Source organism: Strix aluco, chromosome 5 (assembly GCF_031877795.1).
Source record: "Strix aluco isolate bStrAlu1 chromosome 5, bStrAlu1.hap1, whole genome shotgun sequence".
NCBI lineage: Eukaryota > Metazoa > Chordata > Aves > Strigiformes > Strigidae > Strix > Strix aluco.
Window position 1 is genome coordinate 30,643,340 of NC_133935.1, and position 22,386 is coordinate 30,665,725.

The 22,386-nt window shown below is 54.1% G+C and overlaps 1 protein-coding gene across 5 annotated transcripts in view; it reads left to right on the plus strand.

Annotated features, from left to right (window-relative positions):
- MICALL1 (MICAL like 1) overlaps positions 1-22,386 on the plus strand; it is a 114,906-nt gene that overhangs the window by 2,893 nt on the left and 89,627 nt on the right. The window contains exons 1-16 of one of the 5 annotated variants that reach the window (XR_012623526.1): positions 383-564; positions 6,634-6,682; positions 9,579-9,720; positions 10,828-10,931; positions 11,647-11,783; positions 13,948-14,525; positions 15,053-15,116; positions 16,198-16,583; positions 16,915-17,393; positions 17,876-18,010; positions 18,337-18,463; positions 18,820-18,906; positions 19,277-19,350; positions 19,697-19,811; positions 20,129-20,175; positions 20,481-20,572. Coding sequence is in view for 3 of the 5 variants with exons in the window: in XM_074826625.1 (XP_074682726.1) it covers positions 419-564; positions 6,634-6,682; positions 9,579-9,720; positions 10,828-10,931; positions 11,647-11,783; positions 13,948-14,525; positions 15,053-15,116; positions 16,198-16,583; positions 16,915-17,393; positions 17,876-18,010; positions 18,337-18,463; positions 18,816-18,906; positions 19,277-19,350; positions 19,697-19,811; positions 20,129-20,175; positions 20,481-20,602 (2,796 nt within the window). In the remaining 2 variants the exon portion in view is untranslated. Of the gene's footprint in view, positions 1-382; positions 565-6,633; positions 6,683-9,578; positions 9,721-10,827; positions 10,932-11,646; positions 11,784-13,947; positions 14,526-15,052; positions 15,117-16,197; positions 16,584-16,914; positions 17,394-17,875; positions 18,011-18,336; positions 18,464-18,815; positions 18,907-19,276; positions 19,351-19,696; positions 19,812-20,128; positions 20,176-20,480; positions 22,294-22,386 lie in introns of those variants that run through there. The other 4 variants (XM_074826625.1, XM_074826626.1, XR_012623527.1 and 1 more) reach the window with 4 other exon arrangements.

Sequence of the window (22,386 nt, forward strand, 5' to 3'; positions counted from 1 at the left end):
TTAAGTTTGCAGTTCCTGCTTGCAGTCCGCCTCCTCCGTCAGGGACTGACCGGGGATAAAAAAGGATGCAACCTTCGTTCAGGGCTTTTCTCGGAGAATTCAGCCTTCCGTGGGGCGGGTGCATCTCCCGGGCCCGCTGCCCCTGGGGACTCGCTGTGTTTCTCGGCTACCGCTCTGTCCCCTTTCCTCCCGTGTTCCCTCCCCGCACCGCCGGCTGCTTGGGGGCTGACCCTGACACCAGTTTCTCAGCCCTTCCCCTCCTCTCCTGACGAGGGGCGCGGGGGGACCCCGCCCCACGGGGGACCCCGCCCCACAGGGGACCCCGCCCCGGAAGCCCCGACCCCGGCCCCCCGCCCCGCCCCTGGGCGGGCGGTGGCGGGCGGCGGCGGCGGCGGCAGCAGTCGGAGTGGCCGCCCCCATGTCGGGCCCGCGGGGCGCCCTGCAAGCCTGGTGCCGCCGGCAGTGCGAGGGGTACCGCGGCGTGGAGATCCGAGACCTCAGCGCCTCCTTCCGCGACGGCCTGGCCTTCTGCGCCATCCTGCACCGGCACCGGCCCGACCTCCTGTGAGTGGGGCGGCGGTGGCCCTGCAGGCCGCGCCGCACCGGCCTCGCCTCGCCCCGCCGCGCTGGACGGGCCGCCGCGGGGCCCGGCTCCGGCCGGCGGCGGCCGGGGGCAGGAGGGGGTGGCCCGGAGGCTGTGGGTGCGGGGGGTGCCGGGAGCCCCGTTTCTGGAGGGGCTGGGCCGTTTGTGCCCCTTTGCAGTGCTGCTGGGGGCAGCCGGGACGGGCGGGGGGCTCGCAGGGAGGTGGAGGCGCCATAGGAGACGGCTCTAGGCCGCCTGGCAGGGAGGGACAGGAGCTCCCTGTGCATGGACGTGGGGCTTCAGGGGCAGGGACCGCAGCAGGGCTCCGTTGCCTTCTGAAATAGTCTGGTGCCGGGATGAAGGCTGCCTTGTTTCAGTGAACGGCCTTCTGACCCGGGCTCGCAGACCATCACGGTCAGGGGCTAGCAAGAGTCGTGTGGGTACAGGCCGAGGAGAGCACGGAGGTGGGCTAGGTCTGTACAGCCGGCTGGGAGCGGAGCCTGCCAGGGAGGAGGTATGGCGCTGGCAGCTGGGCGTGGGTCCCGCTCGCCTCTGATGGAAGTGGGCATTCCCACTTCCCGAGGACTGGAGGCCTGCCCAGCACAGGGACATTCCTGGCTGCCAGAAGCAGCCGCTTTGAAACATGCAGAGTCCTGGACCAGGTTGCTTCTTGCATTTGCTTCCAGCTGGTTTTCTGTGGATGCCACAGTGATAGCAGGAGGTAACAAATACCAGCAGGGATTTCGAGCCTTGCTAGCTTCCCCCCCGGCAAATGGCTTGGAGTTGAGTTTTCTCCATCAGCCTCCTTTTTGAAGGGTGGCTCTGGGAGGGGAATGTGAGTTTCAGGAGGCAGCTGGTAAGTTTGGGATTGCTTGGGGGCATGGGGCATGGTGTCAGGCTGGAGAAACTGGCTGAACTGCTGGAAGGAATCTGCCCCAACCTGCCGTAGCCCTGCACTGCTGGGAATCTGCCTCCTATCTGCTCTGATCTTTGGTAGCCCTTGCAATGCAGGTAGGCATCGCCCTACCTTGCCGTGCCTCCAGCGTGCACATGCTCCTCACCTGTCAGCAAAGCCCAGCAGTGCGTCCCCTGTCACATTCTGCTCCAGGACTGGTGGCTCTTCCGTTGAGGTTGCCTGAGGTGACCAAGTCCTCTTTTCTGAGCTAGCCCTGGGACAGCCTTTTGTCATGACAGCAACCCCTAGCAGGCCGAGGGTTGACAGCAACTCCACCCTGGAGCTGTGGTGTCCACGAGAGGGCAAAACAGGCCTGTGTTCTTACAAGCAGAAGCTGAACAGGTAGGCTAGAAACCAGACTGCTGCTTGCTGTGTTTCAGGTGGCTGCCACAAAACCCTCAGCATGGCCTTCGGGAACCACTGAGAGCCGAGACGTATGGTGGCTTTGCATCGCTCTGGGTCTTGAGGGAGCTGCATGGTCTTGTGTCCTGGCAGCTCCTGGGTGGTGTGGCTTGCTCTGACCAGCTAGGATAGAGCTTCTGAAAATGCTTCCAGTCGCAAGGCTACTGGAGGGGAAGAGTAGTTTCTGAAATTTTAAATTTTTTTTCTTTTTTTTCTAAATGGCACAGTAACTGGGAACTGAAAAGCAGAGTTTCAGCAAAAGCTTATGATAAACACCACTAAAACCACCTGATGCTTTCTCATTAACCATATTTACCATCTCATTAAGCAGCAGCCACTGCTTTTAAGTTGTTAGTGGGCTTAAATCTGCTCCTGGCAGATGTCTTAACTAAATACTTCACAGGTCCTGTGCATGAGCTGTATTGTAGAGACAAAGCCCAGGGCCTTACAAGGACATGGCATGTTGTAGAAGGATTTTCAGAGGGTGGTCAGGAGAGTAGCATCATTTCATCTGATTCCAGCTGCTTCAGCCTGTCCCAGTTTGGAAGTGGGAAGATCAGATCAGAGGCAGTAAATCTCTTGACTGCAGAGGAAAAGTGGTTGCCCTTCTTTTCTTCTAAAGTGCTTTCAGTCAGCCCAGTAATGGGTCTTGGCAGGGATCCGTGAGTACATTTCTGACCTTGTGTAGTCTTCCTTTGTGTGGGGCTCTCTTGCCTGGACGAGATGGCCGCGCTGCTCCCTGAGGGCTGAAGTTCCTCCGTACTGCTTCCCCACTTCCTGCTGACTTCCCCTTGGGTTGTGGAGGAGAGGAACGAGGACATCCATACAAGAGCAGAGCTGGAGCTCTCTTCTCTACTTGTGTGACACCACTCCTCTGGCAGCCTGATCTTCCGAGCTTTATTTTGCTGCTGTAGTGGCTGTTTGTCTGTCCCAGCTGTCTGACCCTGCCAGGACACCCCCCTGTTGTGCTGCTGTGCTGGCAGGTGACACGCTGGGGAAGAGGCTGTCCTGAAAAGCCCTGTGAGTAAGTGAGGCTGAGGACAGTTTTCTGTGTTACCCTTGATTTGAACACGATTGCCTTGGGATGAGGCAGGTGGCATCGGAGGGATGCTCCCCTGAAGAGCTTAGAGCAGCTCCCTGCAGAGCTCTTGGAAACACTAGAGTTTGGGTTCTTTTTGAAGCAGACTGGGAAGAGTTCACTGTCTACTGAATCCGGCTAAAGGTGTCTTGAACTCACCAGCAAGGATGAGGTGCATACCTGCAGGACCTGTGTGTTGAACCGTGAAGCTGAAAGTCCCTGCCTGTAGCTCCGCTACTGTACACACCTCACTTGGTTTCACTGCCTCTCTCTCCCAGTTGGGGAAATGGGAAGCCTTTGACTGCACTGCTGGCTGTGTGATCTTGAGGCAAGACATTTAATCTCTTCTTTTCCCTTGTCAGTTAAGCTGCAAGCATCCAGGCCAACTTGACAGTGGGCTGTGGGGATTAATGAGTTTGTTTGCTCAGTGCTCTAGAAATGTAAAGCACGAAATTAGTGTTTACAAGACATTTGTCACAACTTAGGGAAGCAAAAAGGGTCTTTCAGCGTCCCAAGCTGTGCAGCCTCCCCGGAGCTCAGGGCAGGTTCTTGGCATTCGGAGGCGAGAAGAATAAGAGAGCATGGCACATGCCTTTTGAGTGCTGAGAGAGATGGAGGCTTGAGGGAAACAGGAGATGAGAGCTGTGCGTTAGAAATGCTGTTTTGTGTCCCTAGAGCCGTGGGTTCGGTTACAGGCAGGATCACAAATCTCATTTGTTCCTTCCCATGTACTGTCTGCATTTCCCTGACAAGACCTCGAAAGCTCAAGGGCTTATTAAACAGCACTGCTGTTAAAGTGCTCATGATTTATGTTTGAGGAATCCAGGAATTTGCTCTGGTTTTAGCTGTATGGCGCACCCTTCCCCCTTCCCTGGTTCTGCTGTGCTCCCTGGCAGCTGCCCTAAACCCTGGAGTGCTTAGTGGCTCGGTATGTATCTAATTAGGTGAGCGCTTGGGATGTTATTTGCATAGAAATATTACTCCAGGATGTGCTACAACACTGGGGTGTGCTGAGTTAAGATGGTTGTTCAGCTGGGATATCCAGAGTCTTGCCTATTCTTACATCCAATCCCTTGGACTGGTATGTTGTCAGGAGAGGAGCCTGAGCAGGGCTGGATGAAAGGCTGCTGAGATCAGGGCAAGGAAATAACGTGACATGCAGCCACATGTCATAGAGCCACAAAATGACAAGTTCTGAGATTCTGCAGAGGAGGCAGTTTATAGAGAGGAAAGGGGTATGTCTGGAGTGACCTTTCCCCCTGCCTGAGACGCCTTGAATGTTGGTACAGGGAACATGCCCAGAGCCACAGGGATGCCACACTACAGAGTGGCATGTGGGAGTGCTCATGTTGGGAGTGATGGAGATCAGTGTGGTCCTGTTTGGCTTGTTCAGAGAGGGAGCTGGAAAATGCAGCGGAGAGGAACTGAATAAACTGTGATCCTTGGGGCCTCGTACTGATGGACTTCAATATCTCCGGTAAAAGCTCTGTGAGAACCTGCAATCCTATGTTAGTGGAAAAAATGTTCTATTCCCTTGCTGCTTGGTAGCCCCCCTGTTACCTCTTGAGCTTCACGTCCTGTCTGCTGGCATCTGCTTTCCCAGACAGATTTGCCTTGATTTACTAAAATGGCTTTGGTTCACTGAGGCAGAGCGGAATGGACGTGATGTTTTGTCTGTCAAAAATTTACTCTCCCAGCCCAGGCCACCAAGGAGTCCTCAAGCTTCCAGCTGCACCACTCCCATATTCTGAAAGTGAGGGCATTCAAAATGAAGGTCATGAATGTTTAGTGGGCAGTTGATACATCAACTTCTCTGTCATCGCTTCTCCTGTGTTCCCGAGCTGGTATTTTCTTTAAAAGAAAAAAAAAAAAACAAAAAAAACCAAAACAAGCAAGGTTAAAGGAGTTCTCTGGACCAAAAAAAAAAAAAAAAAAAGACTTAGGGAAAAAACATCTCCCAGTGGAAACTAGTCATAAATACAAAAAAGGCACTATTTTCACATCAAAGCAAAGGCTGCAGCTGAAGCCTTTTCTGACCAGTGTGTAGAGAGCAAAAAGTTGTGGTATTTTGAACAGGCTGAGTGCTGTGTCTGTATTTGCATGAGCTTTTGGAAAGGTACGTAACACAGAGCTGGATGCTCAGCCCATCTTCTGCATGTCTGCCGCATTTGCTCCCACAGCAGCGAGCGGGTGCAGTTTCATTTAGCTGAGAGGAAACGGCACCAACAGCCTCTCGCTTTTGAACGGAGGAAGTATAATTTTATGGTGGCGCAGGCAGCTGGGAAAATCTTTCCGAGCTCATCACAGACTTCCTCTGCAGCATTGGGAAAGGCGTGCGAGGGGCTTCCAGAAGGGGCCGGTTGCCCTGCGTTGCGGTGCTGGGGTGGTGTTACAGGAAAAGGCAATAAAATCCAAAGGGGGATGGAGGAAGGGAGGCTCCCACAACCCCTCTCTGTGGGCGCATGGCTGGGGATTTGCCGTCTCCCCCAGTTCCTGCACACCGCCCTTGGGGTGGGGGACGTATTCCCTCCTCTAATCCAAATTCTGTTTCTGGGTTGGTCTCCCAAGCTTTGACACCTCTCTCTGGGCCGTCGGGGTGGCTTCGCCTGACCCTAAACCTTTCTGGGCTGTGTCCTCTGTGAATCCAGCTCGCGGGCACACCGAGCTGCTGCATGAGGGTTTTTTGGTGACGAAGCTGAGATCCTTGGCAGGAAGGGGCTGTAATCAGTTTAGTGTGATGCTGTTTTCACACATTATACCCACGCACACATGCAAAGGCCTAACTAACTCCTTCCTCTATTTCTTCCCCTCTATTGAAAACCTGCAGACTGCTTTAACCCTCCACCCTCTCCTCCTCTGATGAAGGCAGCTAGTTATCCCTGTGGCTGGGCTGATTCAATCCCCTGAAGGGATCCAGGGGCACAAGTTAAATGCCACAGTGTGCCTGGGTTGGGAACTGCTGGGGTTCCTCTCTGTGCCCAGAATGCCTTGCATTCAGCAAGCTGCCTCACTGGAAAGGCTGCAGCGGAGGATGGTTTGCTATGTACCGCGAGTGTTGGGGGGCAGCCAAGGACAGAAGTGCAGTTTGTCACTCCATATCCTGTGGTCACCTCAAATTCCTTAAGGTGGTATAGGGAGGTTTGTCTAAGGACCATCGTAGCAGGAAGAGATCTAGCACAGGCGGCTCTTGAGGTGGGGGATCTGCTTCCTCATCCTCCTTCTGCTGTTGTGCTGGTGGCGTTGGAGGGGCAAATTCAGGTGATGTTGTGCATCCTTCAGTGCAGCAGTGTGTGGTGCTAATCAGAACGTGGCCCTGGTATTTCTGCAGCCTTTAATTGCAAGGGCAGGAGAAGCGGATAACGAGAGACAAGAATGACATTTTAATTTCCTGGTTACCACCCATTTGGGACTTGCTTTCTTTTTTTAATTGCAATTTCCCTTTGGTTTCTTTGTCCCTTTACAACCTGAAAACTGTTTTGCCAAGGTTTTGTTTATCTAGGATCTTCTATGTTTTGGGTTGTTGTAAGGTTGGCTGTCCTGGGAACCTGCATGAGGTAGCATTGGGGCACTTTTCCTCTTCACCTCATGTGGCTTTTTTGTGTTTTCTCATTTTAGAGATTTTGATTCTCTCTCCAAGGATGATGTCTATGAGAATAACCGCTTGGTAAGTCCCCATTATGCAGTGCACAGAAAGAAGAAGGGACATGAGAATGATTTGATGGAGGTCATGGAGTGTGGGAGGACTTCGTGATGGTAGTGAGGGTGTAAGAAAAATCTGTGTTTGTAAGTAACAGACAAAAGCTTCTCTGGAAACATAAGGGAATCTGAAACATCAGCTTCCAGCCTGTACTGAAGAGAAGATAAGATGGTTATCCTGGTAGTTGCCAAGACAACATCTCAGGTGAAGATTAAAATGGTGCAACATCTTCTTGACCTCAGCTGTGCCAGGCTTGCAGGCAATGGAAGCAGGAACCTAGTTTTACTTCAGGCATAAGCAGAGAGGAAGGTCATGCTGAACCTGGGCTGTTCTGCAATGTTCCCTTCCCACTTGGGACACCTGGAGCCAACAGCCGAAGCAGGCAGTGGGGAATGGGGAGATGCCTAACTCCAGGGGCTAGGGGTAGGACAGAGCAGCAATAGCCTTGGTTTTCTTTGCTGAGAGAAAGACCTAATTGCTGCAGGCTCCATCTGATAGTCCGTGGAGAGACATGGGCCATCACCTTCCCAAGATGAGTTGAGCTAGGTCTTCTGGGTTTTCAGGATTAGGGCTCTCCAGTTGGGTCCTGGCCACACCCTTTCCTAGACCAGTTGGCCTCTTTCAGCCTAATCAGTCAACGGGTTCCTTGTCCTATTAGTGACCCCTAAGCTGGGATCTCTCTTGCTCCCTGCTGCTTGCAGCCTTGTGTTCAGCAAGGCTCAGTCCAAAGAACCAGCTTAAAGCCAGGCTGAGCAGAGCAGGGTGTCCACAGGGGGCATTTTACACCTCCAGTTACTGTAAATACTCATTTTGATTTATTTCTCCATTCCTTTTCTTTAGATCCCACACACTGCACAGCATCTTGTGCCCCAGAGACCAGGCACCTTCAGTCTTTACCCACACACTGCACCTGGTATTTCACCATTCAGTCCCCACACCACTCTCATCCCATCCTGACTCACTGTCTCTTCAGTCGTTGCTGTAGTCTTGCATCCCCCCTCTTTTGGAGATCAATGTGGGTGCATTGCCCTTGGCAGAACAGCAGGATGGCCAGCATATAGCCAGTAATCCACATACACTGCTAAGTGTGAAGCTCTCAAACAGCTATTTTCCTCCTTCACTCCTTCTTTTCAAGTAGTCATGTATGCAGCTGTAGGAGCTGTGTGCTCCTTATCACAATGTCCTTGTCATTACTGCTTGCTGAGACTCAAAAAAGTGCTGAAGTGGCTCGTGCATGGCCCGCTGCTGGCTGGTGAGCCGGGATGGCTATGTTAACTGTGGGAGGGGAAGAGGTGGCACCCAGGAGTGTGAAAGAATGGACAGAGTTGGTGTTTCTGTGGGGTGAGCATCTGGGGTGGCCAGGGACCCTACTCAGTAGACCTGGTGTGTGGCTGTGTTGCTGAAAGTATCTGCCAGCCCTTGGCCCTTGCTGGTGCCAGCCAAGGCTCTGTTGGGCTCTTGTGTGAGTGCACTGGTGGTGTGCCCATTTCACGGGTTGAAAAAGCACTGATTTTTTTTTTTTTTTTTTTTTTTCTTCCGATGAAAACTGAGACCCTCCCTGTCCCAGTGCAGTAGCTGAATGCCAGGACCCCTCAGGTGGGAGTTGCAGGGGCACAGGCAGATGAAGTGACTTGAAGGAAAGGGCAGCTGCAGCAACTTGTTCCCTTGTTTCTGATGCCACCTTCCCAGTCAAGTGGTGTGTCTGGGAGCCTCTGTCCATCAGGGATCATAGACCATAGAATGGCTTGGGTTGGAAGGGAACCCAAGCCATGGGCCTGGGCAGGGACACTTTCCAACTAGACCAGGTTGCTCAAAGCCCCGTCCAACCTGGCCTTGAACGCTTCCAGGGAGGCGACATCCACAGCATCTCTGGGCAACCTGTTCCAGTGTCTCACCACCCTCACAGTGAAGAATTTCTTCATAATATCTAATCTAAATCTACCCTCTTTCAGTTTAAAACCATTACCCCTTGTCCTATCACTACACTCCCTGATAAAGAGTCCCTCCCCATCTTTCCTGTAGCCCCCTTTAAGTACTGGAAAGCTGCTACAGGGTCGCCCCGGAGCCTTCCCTTCTCCAGGCTGAACAACCCCAACTCTCAGCCTGTTCTCATAAGGGAGTTACTCCAACCCTCTGATCATCTTCGTGGCCCTCCTCTGGATTCACTCTGAACAGGTCCATGTCCTATGCTGGGAGCCCCAGAGCTGGACACAGCACTACAGGTGGGGTCTCATGAGAGTGGAGCAGAGGGAAAGAATCGCCTCCCTCGACCTGTTGGCCACACTTCTCTTGATGCAGCCCAGGATATCATTGGCTTTCTGGACTGCAAGTGCACATTACTGGCTCGTAATCAGTTTTTCATCCACTAATACCCCCAGTCCTTCTCCTGAGGGCTGCTCTCAATCCACTCATCCCCCAGCTGGTATTGATACTGGGGATTGCCCCGACCCATGTGCAGGGCCTTGCACTTGGCCTTGTTGAACTTCATGAAGATTGCACAGGCCCACCTCTTAAGCGTGTTCAGGTCCCTCTGGATGGCACATCCCTTCCCTACAGTGTGTCAACTGCACCACACAGCTTGGTGTCATCAGCAAACTTTCTGAGAGTGCACTCAATCCCACTGTCCGTGTCACCAACAAAGATGTTAAACAGCCCTGGTCCTAGTACTGACCCCTGAGGAACATCACTCGTCACTGCTCTCCACTTGGACATCAAACCATTGACTGCAGCTCTTTGAGTGCAACCATCCAGCCATAGACTTACTACTTAACCTTCCCCAGGGTCCTTCCAACTTGATTTCTCTGTTATTTTTCAGAGATTATCAGTTTTCCCTCCTTAATGCCTCTCTCTGTTGTTCCTGCAGGCCTTTGAATTGGCAGAGCGGGAGCTGGGCATCCCAGCTCTGCTAGATCCCAATGACATGGTCTCCATGAAAGTTCCAGACTGCCTCAGCATCATGACTTATGTGTCTCAGTATTACAACCATTTCAATAACCCCAGCCAAGGTGAGTGTTCTTCCACCCCTGTGGCTTCCAGTTTGCCCCCACTTGAGTACAGGAAACCCAGCATTACCTGTGCTTCCTCCTTCCTATGGCAAATGGGAGCCATGTGTGTTTGTGGGGAAGGGGAGAGGAGTGGGTAGTACCTGCCTCTCCTGGATCTTGTTGGTGCTGGTGAGGAAAGCCTGGAACAGGGAGTGGGATAGAGCCAGGTTTCACAAGAGGTGGGGAGTGATTTAACAGCTCAGGCTGGTGAAAGAGGAACGCCTTGTTTCTCCTCCCTCTGCGCTGCATTCCTGCCACTTGGGTTGGGTCACCACCCCTGGTTCTCATCAGACCCCTTTGTGATCTGCTTTAACCCACTAAAATGAGAGAAAGCTAGATAGGCAAGCTGCCTACTGCAGCTCATTTTTATCACATCAGTGAGTGTAAAGTGACTGGAGGACAGAGGGAAGGGAGCCAGGGTGGAGTGTCTCAAATCAGCTCATCTCTCCTTGCAACTGCGACCTGAGCTAAGTGCTACTCTGAGACAGCTCTTCCAGGGCATTCCTCCTGGGTGGAGATGAGGGCTCCAGGTCTCCTCTGCTCCACTCTCTAGCTGCAGCATCAGATAAATCTCTTCCATGTGTGTACACTTCTCCAGGGATGCTGGCCTCCCATCTGAGAACTGCTGTGTGAGTGCCAGCCCTGATGGGCAAGGGATACTTCACAGACTTGCTGACAGCACAGAAGCCCTGGGGCCCAGTGGGTCACAACAATAGATCAGCAGCTACCTGGGGTGCTCTGGGCTTTAAGCATTGCTTAGGGACTTGGTTACAGGGAAACCAAGTAGCATTTGATGAGTAAATCAAATCACAGTGAGAGGCTGGTGTCCCTGGCCCACAGAAGGGGATCCACAGCAGGGCCAGCCTCTCTGGCAGCCTTGCAGCTGACCCATTATTAGATTGTGTTTGTCTCTTCCACCTAAAATAGGCACTGAAGCATCGGGAGTGGCAAGTCCTGTCCTATGTCACAAGGCGGGATGATTTTTTTTTTCCCCTCCCCTTCCCCCACACGGGTGGTGTGAGTCACAGCTTCTCTCAGTGCCTGATCCTTCTTGCCTTCTGCCTCCAGCCAGAGTCCCTCCGCCTATGAAGCGCCCAGCTGCTGCCTCCTCGCCTCCTCTGCTGTCCCACAAGAAGCCCGTGGCAGCGGTGGAGAGTTCCCCAGCACCACAGGTACCTTATTTCTTGATTCAAAGCCAAGCTGAGGCAGTGGTGCTCCCTGCACTGTGGGTGAGGAGATGGAAGAGAGCCTATCACAGCGGGATGGATCTTTGCAGGGGGCTACCTGTGTATTTTGGGATGGGGGGGTTGTTTGGGATTTTGGTGCCTTGGGGGACTCAGCTGAGAGAGTGATTTCTCTCTAGAAGTCTGTGGACTGAAATTTGTCCATGGCAGGCAAGAGTTTGGGTGGATTGGTGCTAGATGGTTCCTTGAGCCACCCAGGGCAGAAGCACCCTCCTTCCTATGGGAGGATAACCATGTAGATGAGGAAAGAGCAGGAATGTGGATTAGAATAGCAGAAAAGATGCCTTTTACTTTCTTGGCCCTTTATTTCAGGTTTTAGCAGATGTCTAGGATGGCACATTTTCCAAAGAGAGGGGGTTCCTCTTGCAGGTCCCTGCTGCCTGGGGTTTAGATTAGTCCCTCCCACAGCCCTTCAGCCCTAGACAGGGGCAAGGCAGCTTTTGGAGTGGCGCCTTCTAATTTGGGAAGAGGCAGACTGCCTGTGTTTGGACGTGGGGGCAGCTGTTCTGTGCATTGTCAGCCCCTGAGCTGTGCCACAAGCGCTCAGCAATGGGCCTTGCACAGGGAGCAGCTGCTCTGGAGGAGCTGTGGGCTGGGGAGCAGCTCGTGACCCCCATCCTGAGCTCCACACGCGTTGTCTCAGGATGATGCCCCCTCAGACCTGTCGGAGCGGTCCCAGCGCACCACACTCAGCAGTACCTGCGCGGCCTGCCAGCAGCACGTCCATCTGGTCCAGCGCTACCTGGCTGAGGGCAAGCTCTACCACCGCCAGTGCTTTAGGTATGTCATGGCCAGGCCTGGTGGGGCAGCCACTCTCCTTGGCAAACTGCACGTCTGTGGCCAGCTGCACCCCATCTTTGTGTGTCTGTGTCCTTGGGCAGCATAGACCATCGATGACAGTGTCCAAAATCAGACTGAAGAGGGTCCATTTGCCTGCCAGCCCCCTGTCCCAGAGGTCTGACTGGCCTTGTGTCCAGCTGTGTGCTGTTTGCCTCCCCTACTCCCTGTTGCCTTGCTCTCTTGTGCTTTCGCACTTCACTGACTTGGGATCTCAGCCCCTTTGTGCTTTTCCCACCTCCATAAACCAGGATGCTCTGCCTCTTTGCCATCTGCCTACCCAGACCCCCTGCCACCACCTTCCAATGAGGTCTAAGTCAGGACATCATCCTACAGACCTCCTTCCACCTACAGTCCACATCCTCAACTGGATATACAGGCTCCTACGCTGCCTGGGGTGGTGCTGAGCTCTCAGGGGAGCATGTGGAGAGCTGCAGTTACCAAACTGAGGAATGAGGGATTAGACGTCAGCAGGTCTGCGGTTACTCCCTGCGTGCAGGTCCTTACCTGCAGCACCTGTGAAGTCATTTCGCTTTGCTTTCCCTGCTCTGATGATGAAAGTATGAGATCTCTCCTGTGGACCACAGGACAAGAGCTGGCAAGTGGGCAGCTGGCATCTGAGGACAGAAATATTGAGCCACTGGGAAGCTACGGGAGGCCTCATTCACTTGTATAAACAGTTCCTGCCTAAGCCAACTGGGGATGTGTCATAGAAACAGCAGGAAGGGAGCTGAGCTGGGGCCCATCAAGCTTCCCATCTGCAGCTGGGGCAAAAACAGGAGTTTTGGGGTTTGGTCCTGTTTGGTCGGGGATGTCCTGTGGCAGCATTTTCTGTGGGTTGACTGACATAAAACCAAAACAGACCTCTTCGTCCCCTTGTCTGAACTTGCCACCTCTATTTCATCATACCCCTTCTCTCTAGATTCGTTGTGTCCTCACACTTCTGCTCTACATTTCAAAGGAAGCCCCAGTCAACTGGACACCCAGAGCAGAATTCCTCACCAAGTTATCTGCTTGCAGTATAGGGCAGCCAGCTGCTGTGAGCACCAGGTATTCAGACAAGAAGGAACAGGCTTGGTTTTCATGGGATTGCTTGATCAGCCCCTTGCCCTTGGCTCTCTTTCATGTAAGCTATCCGCCTCCCTTCCCAGGTGGAAAAGGGCTGACTTGGTTGCCAGTGCTGTGTATTACCCTTGCGCCTGAGGGCTTCATTAGGAGAATTCAAAGGCTCAGTGGGGAGAAAGAGTGGTTGATCCAAGGCAATGTGGCAGACAGTGAAGGATGGGGAAGCTACTAGCCTAGTTTCAACAGGCAAGATAGAGTGTAAGGACGGCCCTACTGCATCATTCCCTCGTCTTTCCAACCAAATGCCATGACCCTGGTGGGGACCATGGTCAGCACCAGTGAGGGTGAGCGTGAGACCAGCTAGGCTTGTGTGCTGCTTCTCCTGACTACTCTTCAAGCCTCCAGTGTAGGGATTTCCTGAGTTGGAAGTGGCATAATTTTATTTAATACTCAGAGTTTGGGGGGTTTTGTTTTATTTTTTTTTCCCCTCCCAGATGTGTCTGATGGTTCTTTAACCAATCTGGACCCTTGGCCCCCTCAAGGCAGCCCATAGCTTGCCTGTGCCAGTTCTGAACCAGCTGCTCCCTAATTCCAGTTGATACTCCCTGTTTCATGTCTGTGAATGGTTGATCCTTCTCGAAGGGCCACCTGTGATATTGTAGCGCTCTCTCCTGTCCCCCACCAGCTGCATCTTTTCCAGGAAAACTGTGGGTTTCTGCTTTTCCAGGTCTGGAAACCATGCTGTATCCCACTACCAACTGTTGCCCTTCCACATCTATTAAATCCTTTCTGAGTTGAAGGAGGAGCCCAAATGCACGCAGTATTTGAGTTGTGAACTCCCCATGGGTTCATGCAGTGGCATGGTGATGTTTCTCTCTGTTCCTCTCCTTTCCCAAATGACTTCCCCAAGACCGTGCCAGGATTTAGTAGCAGGGGTGGGAACTAACTCCATGGCCCTGCAAGGATCTCCCAGGTGCATTGCCTTCCCTGAGGGGCAAGATGGTGTTCCCCATCTCAAGGGGCTCTCTCTTCTCACTGGCAGGTGTAAGGAGTGCTCCAGCACGCTGCTCCCGGGGTCATACAAGCCTGGGTCAGAGGCAGGGACTTTTGTCTGCATGCAACATCGTGGTAAACTGGCCATGAGTGGGAAGGTGGAGAGGAGGCCCAGCCCAGACCAACAATCTCCAGAGCTAAGAACTGAAACTGGGGCTGGCAGCATGGATGAGGATGCCCTCCCTGCAGGAGCAGAGGTGGGGAAGGACAACAGTGACTCCCTGGAGAGCATGGCAGAGACCCAGATGCCTGCAGAGGGGCTGGCTGGCCCAGTGGAGAACAGCACACCCAGCAAAGCAGAGACAGCAATGCCCCCTACTCACGCAGACAGTGCGGTGCCTGTCTCCCAGACTCCCCCCAGACCTCCCCTTCCCAGCAAGCCCACAGTGCTCACCCAGGACAAAGCCAGCTCACTGGATGGACGGCTCAGAGACACACGGCCCACCCCTGCCCCAAGGAGGGCCACCGATGCGTCAGCCCTCTCCCCTCCAGCCTCTCATCCCATCCCTCGGCCCAGGTCCACTCTCCAGGGCGAGGGCAGCGAGTGTGGGCCTGGCATGGTGAACGGTAAGAGAGCCCAGTGGTGGCAGGGGTTACCCTCCACCTCCCCAGCAGCCGAGGTGGTTGGCTGCAGGTTGGATGAGTTTCGTTCCTTCTCTGCAGCCTGATGCCCTTCTGCCTCTGAATAAGTCTCAGGCTCGGACACTGAGCCTTCGATTCCCAGCCATCCCCATAGCAGGGAGAGCAGCACTAGGTTTCACGCCTGCCTGCTCCCTTACATTTCTCCAGAGCTCTCCAGGGGGTGCTGCCAGTGTGAAGGGAAGGTGGCAGTGCTCGAGCAGTCTGCAGGTATGGGGACAGAGGGGCATGTGGGTTCTCCAGGTGCAGCTCCTAGGGTGGGGTGGGGAGAAAAGGGCAAAGGGGATGTTTGGGGTTGACTGACTGCACCAACTGTGGGAGAAACAGTGAGGCCTTCAGACAGTGGGACTAACCAGTCTCCTGTGGGGAGATGTGTAAGAGGTTCCTCTTGTTGATTTAACCTCTTTCTTCATGTCCTTTTGATGTTGTGACAGTCTGACCCTGTGTCTTTCTAGGTAGGGTACCTGAACCCAGCCCCCCTGTCCCAAAACCCCGAGGGAGACCCTGCTCCTCTGATCGGTACGTCCTTCTGTTCGCAGATCACCTGCAAACCCCGTAGCAAGTTGGGGCTGTAGGGACGGCTCAGATGTGGTCTCCCATCTCCAGGCTCTTAGGAAGATGTGGTCAGGTCCCTTCCCTTACCTAATGGGTGCCAGCCCAGTACAGTCAGGCTGACAGTGTTTGTCTGTACTTCCCAGGATCTTTGGGTCTTGAGGTTGGTAAAGAGTTTGGGAGCTTCAGAAAGCCGTTTCTGTAGCACGTGCAGACTGCCAGGTGCCTTCTGAAATGGCCCTGCTTGTGGATGCTGAGAAGGGGACACTTGTCTGCCTTGTGGAGGGTTTGTTCCAGGAAAGGGCCAGTGCAGGGACATTGTGGGTGCCTGGCTGCAACCTTTAGACCTCCTGGGCTCCCACCCAGGAGCCCTCTGGTGTCAGTTCATCCTTGCCTGCTCTTGGGACAGAGGTTGCACAAGCACCCTGCATTTGCAATGGCCAAGGAGTGGGCGCCTGCGGCAAGCAGCAGCCACTTTTCTGATTCGCTGAGCCCTGGTGCAGGCTTGCCATGGGCTGTGCCCCCAGAGGAGCAGCACCGCTTCCAGCCACGGGAGTTAGCAAAAAGGAGTCCATCCCTGGGACACTCAGATGATAAGGTGGCGAACAGCCCTCTGAATTGTAGGAAGGAATTGTGACCACAGAGGTCAGGTATCTGATCTCGACTCTCCCTCCATCCACAGCCTGGGGAGCAAAGCTGGGTGTAAGAACATTATCAGGGAGGGAAGAACAGCTGTGCCCATAAAGCTCAGCCTTTACCACTGCTTAGCAGATGGAGGCTGTAATATTCAGAAAGCAAAATGCTGGGTCCAGTGGGCAAGTCGGACAGGCTGTGCTTTCCTCAGGCCCATAGGTTTGCCCTCAGAGAACGAGACACTTTGTATCTGGGGAAGACTAGGGCCACCCTTGTATGAGAAAGCTGGTTCTGCATGGGAGACATCCCCCTCCATCTGTCCTTTCCCCTGAGGGCTAAGTCCCTCTCCCAGTGCCTCGCTGTCCCGGATTGTCTCTGCTCCTTGCCACCTCAATCTCTCTTTCTCCTCTCCCAGTGCTGGAGCTGCTGTGAGAGCCAAGGACCCACCATGGATGGCCTTAGTGCAAGCAGAGCCCAAGAAGAAGCCAGCTCCCCCTCCCCCGCCGGGCAGCAACCACGAGACTCTGAGTAGGACTTCAGAGGAGGAGGATGGGGAGGAGGCGGGGAAAGCCGGGAGTGAGGAGAGCAGGTCTGATGCCACAGATCCCAAACCATACAACCCCTTTGAGGAGGAGGATGAGGAGGAAGAGGAGAGTGCTGCTGCCCAAAAGAGCACACCTGAGCAGGAGCAGAGCGAGACTGCTGCCAAGCCTCTCCACCCCTGGTATGGCATCACTCCCACCAGCAGCCCGAAGATGAAGAAGCGGCCAGCTCCACGAGCCCCCAGTGCTTCCCTGCTAGGTGAGCTTCCCCCTACTCCCTTATCCCTCCGCAAGCCCTGTGTGTCCCCTCGGAGGCTTCCCCTTCCCAGGCACCTCTGCATCACCCTGGCAGGCCAGGCCTTTATACAGTGATGGTTGTGCTGGGACTTGTGCTAGTCATGTCTTCTCTGCTCACTGGAGCACAGCGTTTGCAGGCAAGACCTTTGTGCTGGAGGGTCCCTTCTGTCTTCTCTGAAGACAGACAGGTGCTGCTTCCATTTGCATTCACCCCTGCCTCCAGTATATACCAGTCTCCCCTTCTCTCCTGGCTGTGCCCCTGTTCCTCCCTGAGCTCTCCCTTTGCTTTGCAGCCCACCACCCCATCTCCAGGCTGTCACACTCGGAACCATCATCCTCCACCCCATCACCAGCCCTCAGCCTCGAGAGCATCAACTCTGAGAATTCAGCCAAGGTGCTGGGTGACCCTGATGAGGCCTCAGTGCCCAAAAGCTCCTCGGAGCCCACTGTCCACACGCCGACGGCCACCAAGACCTCTAGCACTGACATGCCGCTGGCCAGTGTCTCCTCCAGTGAAAGCCCTGCTGCTCCAGCCAGCCTCTCCACCCACTCCTCCTTCTCCTCCTCCAGCGAGCTGGCCAGCTTCAGCGGAGAGGCGCAGCCCAGCACTCCACACACCAGCAGGAGTGTCTCCACTGGCAGCTTAAAGACCAGCCCCAGTCGGCTGCCCCCCAAGCCTCCTGCTGGGGCTAGCCCTACGCCCATCCTCTTGGCTTCCGATGGGGGTGCTGGGAGCCCTAAGACACCCTCCTCGCCCAAGCCACAGCTGAAGGTGAGGTGGTGACCTTCCTCCCATCCAGATCAGGGGGCGTTTCTTCCCTGTCCATCACTCGGTCACAGTGGGCATCATGAGTCCAGGCTTGCCCCTTAGGTAGGTTTGGTGTGTGACCCCCTGAAAGTAGGCCTCAGGCCTGTACTTGTTAAATGGTGGCTCTGCTCGTACTCTGCCTGCCCCTTGTGCTAGAGAAGAGGCAGGATATTGTGTGGTCAGAGCAAATAGGAAGGGAACTGTGAAGGAAGATAGTTCAGCATGCTTGTTAGAAGCTGGGGAACTGATGCCAAATAGGAGCATAGCTGGTTTTTGCCCCATGGCTAGGCTGCTGGTGGAGATCAGTGCTGTGTTCCTCACACAGGAGGCTGTGGAGCAGGACAAAACCCTAGGGCTGCCCTGTCTGCTCAGTCCCAGCTGTTGGGATGCTATATCCTTTCCTTTTCCTGGGCCCTCACATATTTCCTTTTGTCCCACTTCTCCAGTCTTCCTGCAAAGAGAATCCCTTCAACCGGAAGCCATCGCCTGCTGCCTCCCCCTCTGCAAAGAAACCTCCCAAGGGCTCCAAGCCAGTGCGTCCTCCTGCACCAGGTCACGGCTTCCCACTGATCAAACGCAAGGTAAAGGGGCCCTTGGGAGCAGGGCAGGGAGCAAAAGCCAGCTCTGTACTGTGGTCCCAGGGCCATAGCTGTGTACATGCACCCTGCTGATGCATGTGTGGGTAGGGATTGCACAGGTGTCTGTGGCAGATGGTGTCTAGGCTAGACCCCGTTGATGGTGGCACCATGATCTCCCTTTGCTCCAGAGTGGGGTGGGGATTTCGGATCCATGCTTAGGTGGAGTGTTCTGTTGTCCCCCCGCCCCTGTTAGTGTTGACCAGCCTTAGGGTTATCCCTGGAAACTGGAGGCTGATGGTGATGGAAGTCTCTGCCTTGTGGTTTGGCAGGTGCAGACAGATCAGTACATCCCTGAGGAAGACATCTATGGGGAGATGGATGCCATCGAGCACCAGCTGGACCAGCTGGAGCACCGTGGGGTGGCTTTGGAGGAAAAACTTCGCAGCACTGAGAAGGGTAGGGTGTTCTGTCTGTGGGTGTGGGGCAGGATGGACCCTAGGGCTGACCTGTGTTCAGCCACAGAGATAGCAGCGGTGACTTCCTCCCTGCTGATGCTGGGGTTGGAAGAGCACAAGGGGCTGGGCTGCGCTTCAAGAATGATCACAGCCGTACCCTGAACTTGGAGATGTCTTTAGAGTGGAAACAGGTGGGAGAAGAGATAAGGTCCCTCTGGGGCCCAGGAACAGGCTGAGTTCACTTTGGATCTAGCCCAGGGCCACTCTCCTGGCTTGGCAGAGCCCAGTCTGCTGCAGGGTGATGGGATCCTGCAGAGCTGGGGATGGCTTTGAATTGTCCTTTTGCTTGGCAGACAGCCCTGAGGACAGCCTGCTGGTGGACTGGTTCAAACTCATCCATGAGAAGCACATGCTGGTGCGCCACGAATCAGAGCTCATCTACATGTAAGTGTGTGCTAGTGGGTGGGGAGGCACTGACGCTCTTGCAGGGAACCCTGTCTCAGCCCTCCTGAAGCTGTGCTTGCAGGGGAGAGCCTGACCCAGCCTCCTGGCTGGAGAAGGGAGGGAAAGAGGGCAAGCAGACAAATGTATCCAAATACACTCAGAACTGACCCACTTCAAGTCACCAGAGCCCCTGCAGCATCTCCTCCAGGAAGGCCTTGAGCAGCCAGGGCTGGTCCCTGCTGGCAGTTGGCTGCATAGGATGAGATCAGCATCTTGATGGTCCTTTCCAAGCTCACCCCGAACCTTGGGATGATGTTCTGCCTCTCTGGAGCCTTGCAATGGTTCCTGGATGTGCCCCCTTCCCTTGCAGCTTCAAGCAGCAGAACCTGGAGCAGCGGCAGTCAGATGTGGAGTATGAACTGCGTTGCCTCCTCAACAAGCCAGGTAAAGTACCACTCTGGGTGCAGTTACCTCCATTTTCCCCCTGGGCTTCATCCCTGCTCTGTCTAGGTGGGTCTTAGATCTGTAGGGATGCCAGCGCAATCAGCTGGCTTTAGAACTGCTGCCCCATCTCACTGCATGCCCCAGCCTTGTGCAGGGAAGTGCTTCTTTTGTCCCCATGGGATGCCACCTACACAGCTCTCCCTCCACAGCACCACTAGCCCAGCTGGCCCTGCAGCATGGCAGGGTAGCAGGGGATCATGCTATGGGATCTCTGCCCCAAAAGTTCTGAGTTTGAGCTCCTTCAGCCATTTAATTGCCTGTCCTTCCTCGCACTTTGGCTGGGTAGAGAAGGACTGGACCAGTGAGGACCGAGGGAGGGAGAAGGTGCTGATGCAGGAGCTGGTGACCATCATTGAGCAGAGAAACGCAATTGTGAACTGCCTGGATGAGGACCGGCAGAGGTGAGTGAGGAGTGGGGTGGGCTGGGGGAGAGGGGAAAAGTGTGGCCACCTGAACAGCTCATGCGGGTTTCCCAGGATGTGCCTGTTGCTGACGTCTTTCACAGGCTTACCAGTTCTTGTCTATTTGAATGCCTTGTGTGGGAAAGACAGGGCAGTACTTGTAGCACGTGGGATTTATCCTGCTGGTGCAAATGCTCACAAGACAGTGATGGATCAGCCCCTCCATGGCTTATAAGTAGGAGGTTCTCTAGCCTTAAACAATACATCAGCTGTTTTCAGGGCTGAGTTGCTGACCTATTTCCCACCCTTTCTTTCAGAGAAGAGGAGGAGGATAAAATGTTGGAAGCCATGATTAAAAGGAAAGGTAAGAAACAGTCAGGAAGATTTTTGGAGTGATGGCTTCACTGCCAACCCCAGTGAGGGGCAGCGTAAGCCATTCATGAAATTGCATGCAGAAGGAGAGATTGAATCTATTCTGTGTAGATTCTGCAGCCTTTCCTGTTAAAGTTTGGGGCACAGTTGTGCTGCACATCCCTGTTATCACAGGAAGAAGCATGCGTACAGTGGAGGGATTTGATTCATGGCTCTCGCCCTTGCTCTTGTTGCCATGCGCGTGTGTGTGTACAACCATCAGCATTCCCCAGTAACAACCTCCCTTTGCAACCGCAGAATTTCACAAGGAGACAGAGACTGAAAGCAAGAAGAAAGGCAAATTCAAGCCCATGAAGGTTCTTAAGCTGCTGGGCAACAAGCATGACTCCAAGAGCAAGTCACCCAAGGAGAAAAGCTAGAGCAGGGAACACCAGCAGTGGGAGGGATGTGCTGCCTGACTGCCTGGGCCTCTCTGCAGCTGGCTGGGCCGCCTGCCAGGAAGGGGGGTCTTGTCTCCCTCTGCTCCCCTTGCCTCTCCCCCCGCTCCCTCCCCAGGCACCAGAGCTGCTGCCCCGGGGAGATGCCAGCCCTCTGCCTGGAGTGGGGGAGTCTGACCAAAGTGCTCCCCTACCCAAAGCTGTGGAGGAGCGTGACCGTCCCCCTCTGTGAAACCTCGCTAACGAGGCAGGGAGAAGATGGATTGGCTTTTCGGATATGTTACCCCATTGCGTGTTCTTGTTATTAACTGAGAAGCAAGCCAAGGAGTTTGGTGTTTGTGGGAAAACTTGCACTAACTGCCCCCCATCCCTTCTCCCGCTCTAACTGTGACAGTTCCATGTGCCTCCGACCTCTGCCACGAGGGGACTGGGCCTGCCTGTCCCTGCCTGCCCGCTCTTGTCCCCTTCCTGTCCCATTTTTAACTTCAAGAGAAAACTCTGGCATTAGAACCAGAATTCTTTGGGTTTTACTGGCCTGAACTAAAATGTTAATAAAACACTCCCGCATCACGAGGCTCTGGAGCCATAGCCAAAAAAATAACCGGTGCCCTGTTATTTTGAACTGTCCCCTTCCTCGAGGCCAGGGCTGGGTGGGCTCTGTTACAGGGCTGAGAGGACCCAAGGGGATGGTGTACAGCTGCTAGGACATAGCTCACGTGCCCTACTCAGGACATCTTGCCCCCCACTGCTGCTAACCACCGCTGGCTCTGCTGCCTTTGGGGGGAGGAGGAACATTCCTTTTTCAGGCAAGGGCAGAAAAGCTCAAGACTCAGTGCCAGCAAGGGGCACTGAGCTTGTGCCCCTGCTCACTAGTGCCACCCTTGAGCAGCTGGGAAGAGGGGTGCACTCACAACTGACCTTTACCCAGCTTCATCTGTGTAGACTTTAAAAGTGTGCAGGGGTTGGCTGGTTATTTTTTACATCTGTACTAGATGAATTCAAACCGACCCTAAAACTTCTTAAACCCCTTATTTTATTTGTCATGTGTGTGCGCATGTGTGTACATTGGAGGAGGGAATGGCGGGGTGGTGTTCTTCCAACCGTCCCTTCCTTCCATTTTTGTTTCCTGCCTTCTCCTCCAAGGCGAGGAGCTATTTATTGAATTGTTGGATCAGTCTGAATTAGAGTTCATGGGTGTTTGGTTGGTCAGCTGTTTGTCATGCCTTTTCATTAGCAAACTAGACCTAACCAGCCTGAAGCAATCTGCTGCAGCCCTTTCTAAAAACCCAACAGGACTTAGCCAAAACGCTCCCGGAGCAGTGCCTTGCAAGGTGGCTGGCGTAGCATTCTGGGAAGGGATCCTCCTTTCCCAAAACCTGAGGGACCTCAGCCCCGTGCTGGTGATGCCATCCCACTCTTGCTGTACCCCAGCAGGCTGATGAGGAGCAGTGGTAGGGGAGATCCCAACGTACATCTTTTCTCCAAGGAGAAACAAATTCACTTTAGAGCTTGCTGTCGCATCACTGTTGCCAAAGGCCATTGGGATTGCTGCAGCCTGACACCCCTTGGCCTTGTGCCTGGTCAGAACTCTGATTTGTAAATTACACTGTACTAACTCCATGACTTCTATTCACCTGAACAGAAATAAAAGAAACATTGGATTTCAAAACCAACTGTGGCTTAGGTTTCTGATTCCTTTGTGCACTCATGCTGTCCTGGGACAGGGCATGCTGCCTGATTTTGGGGAGTGGCTGACGAGTATTGCT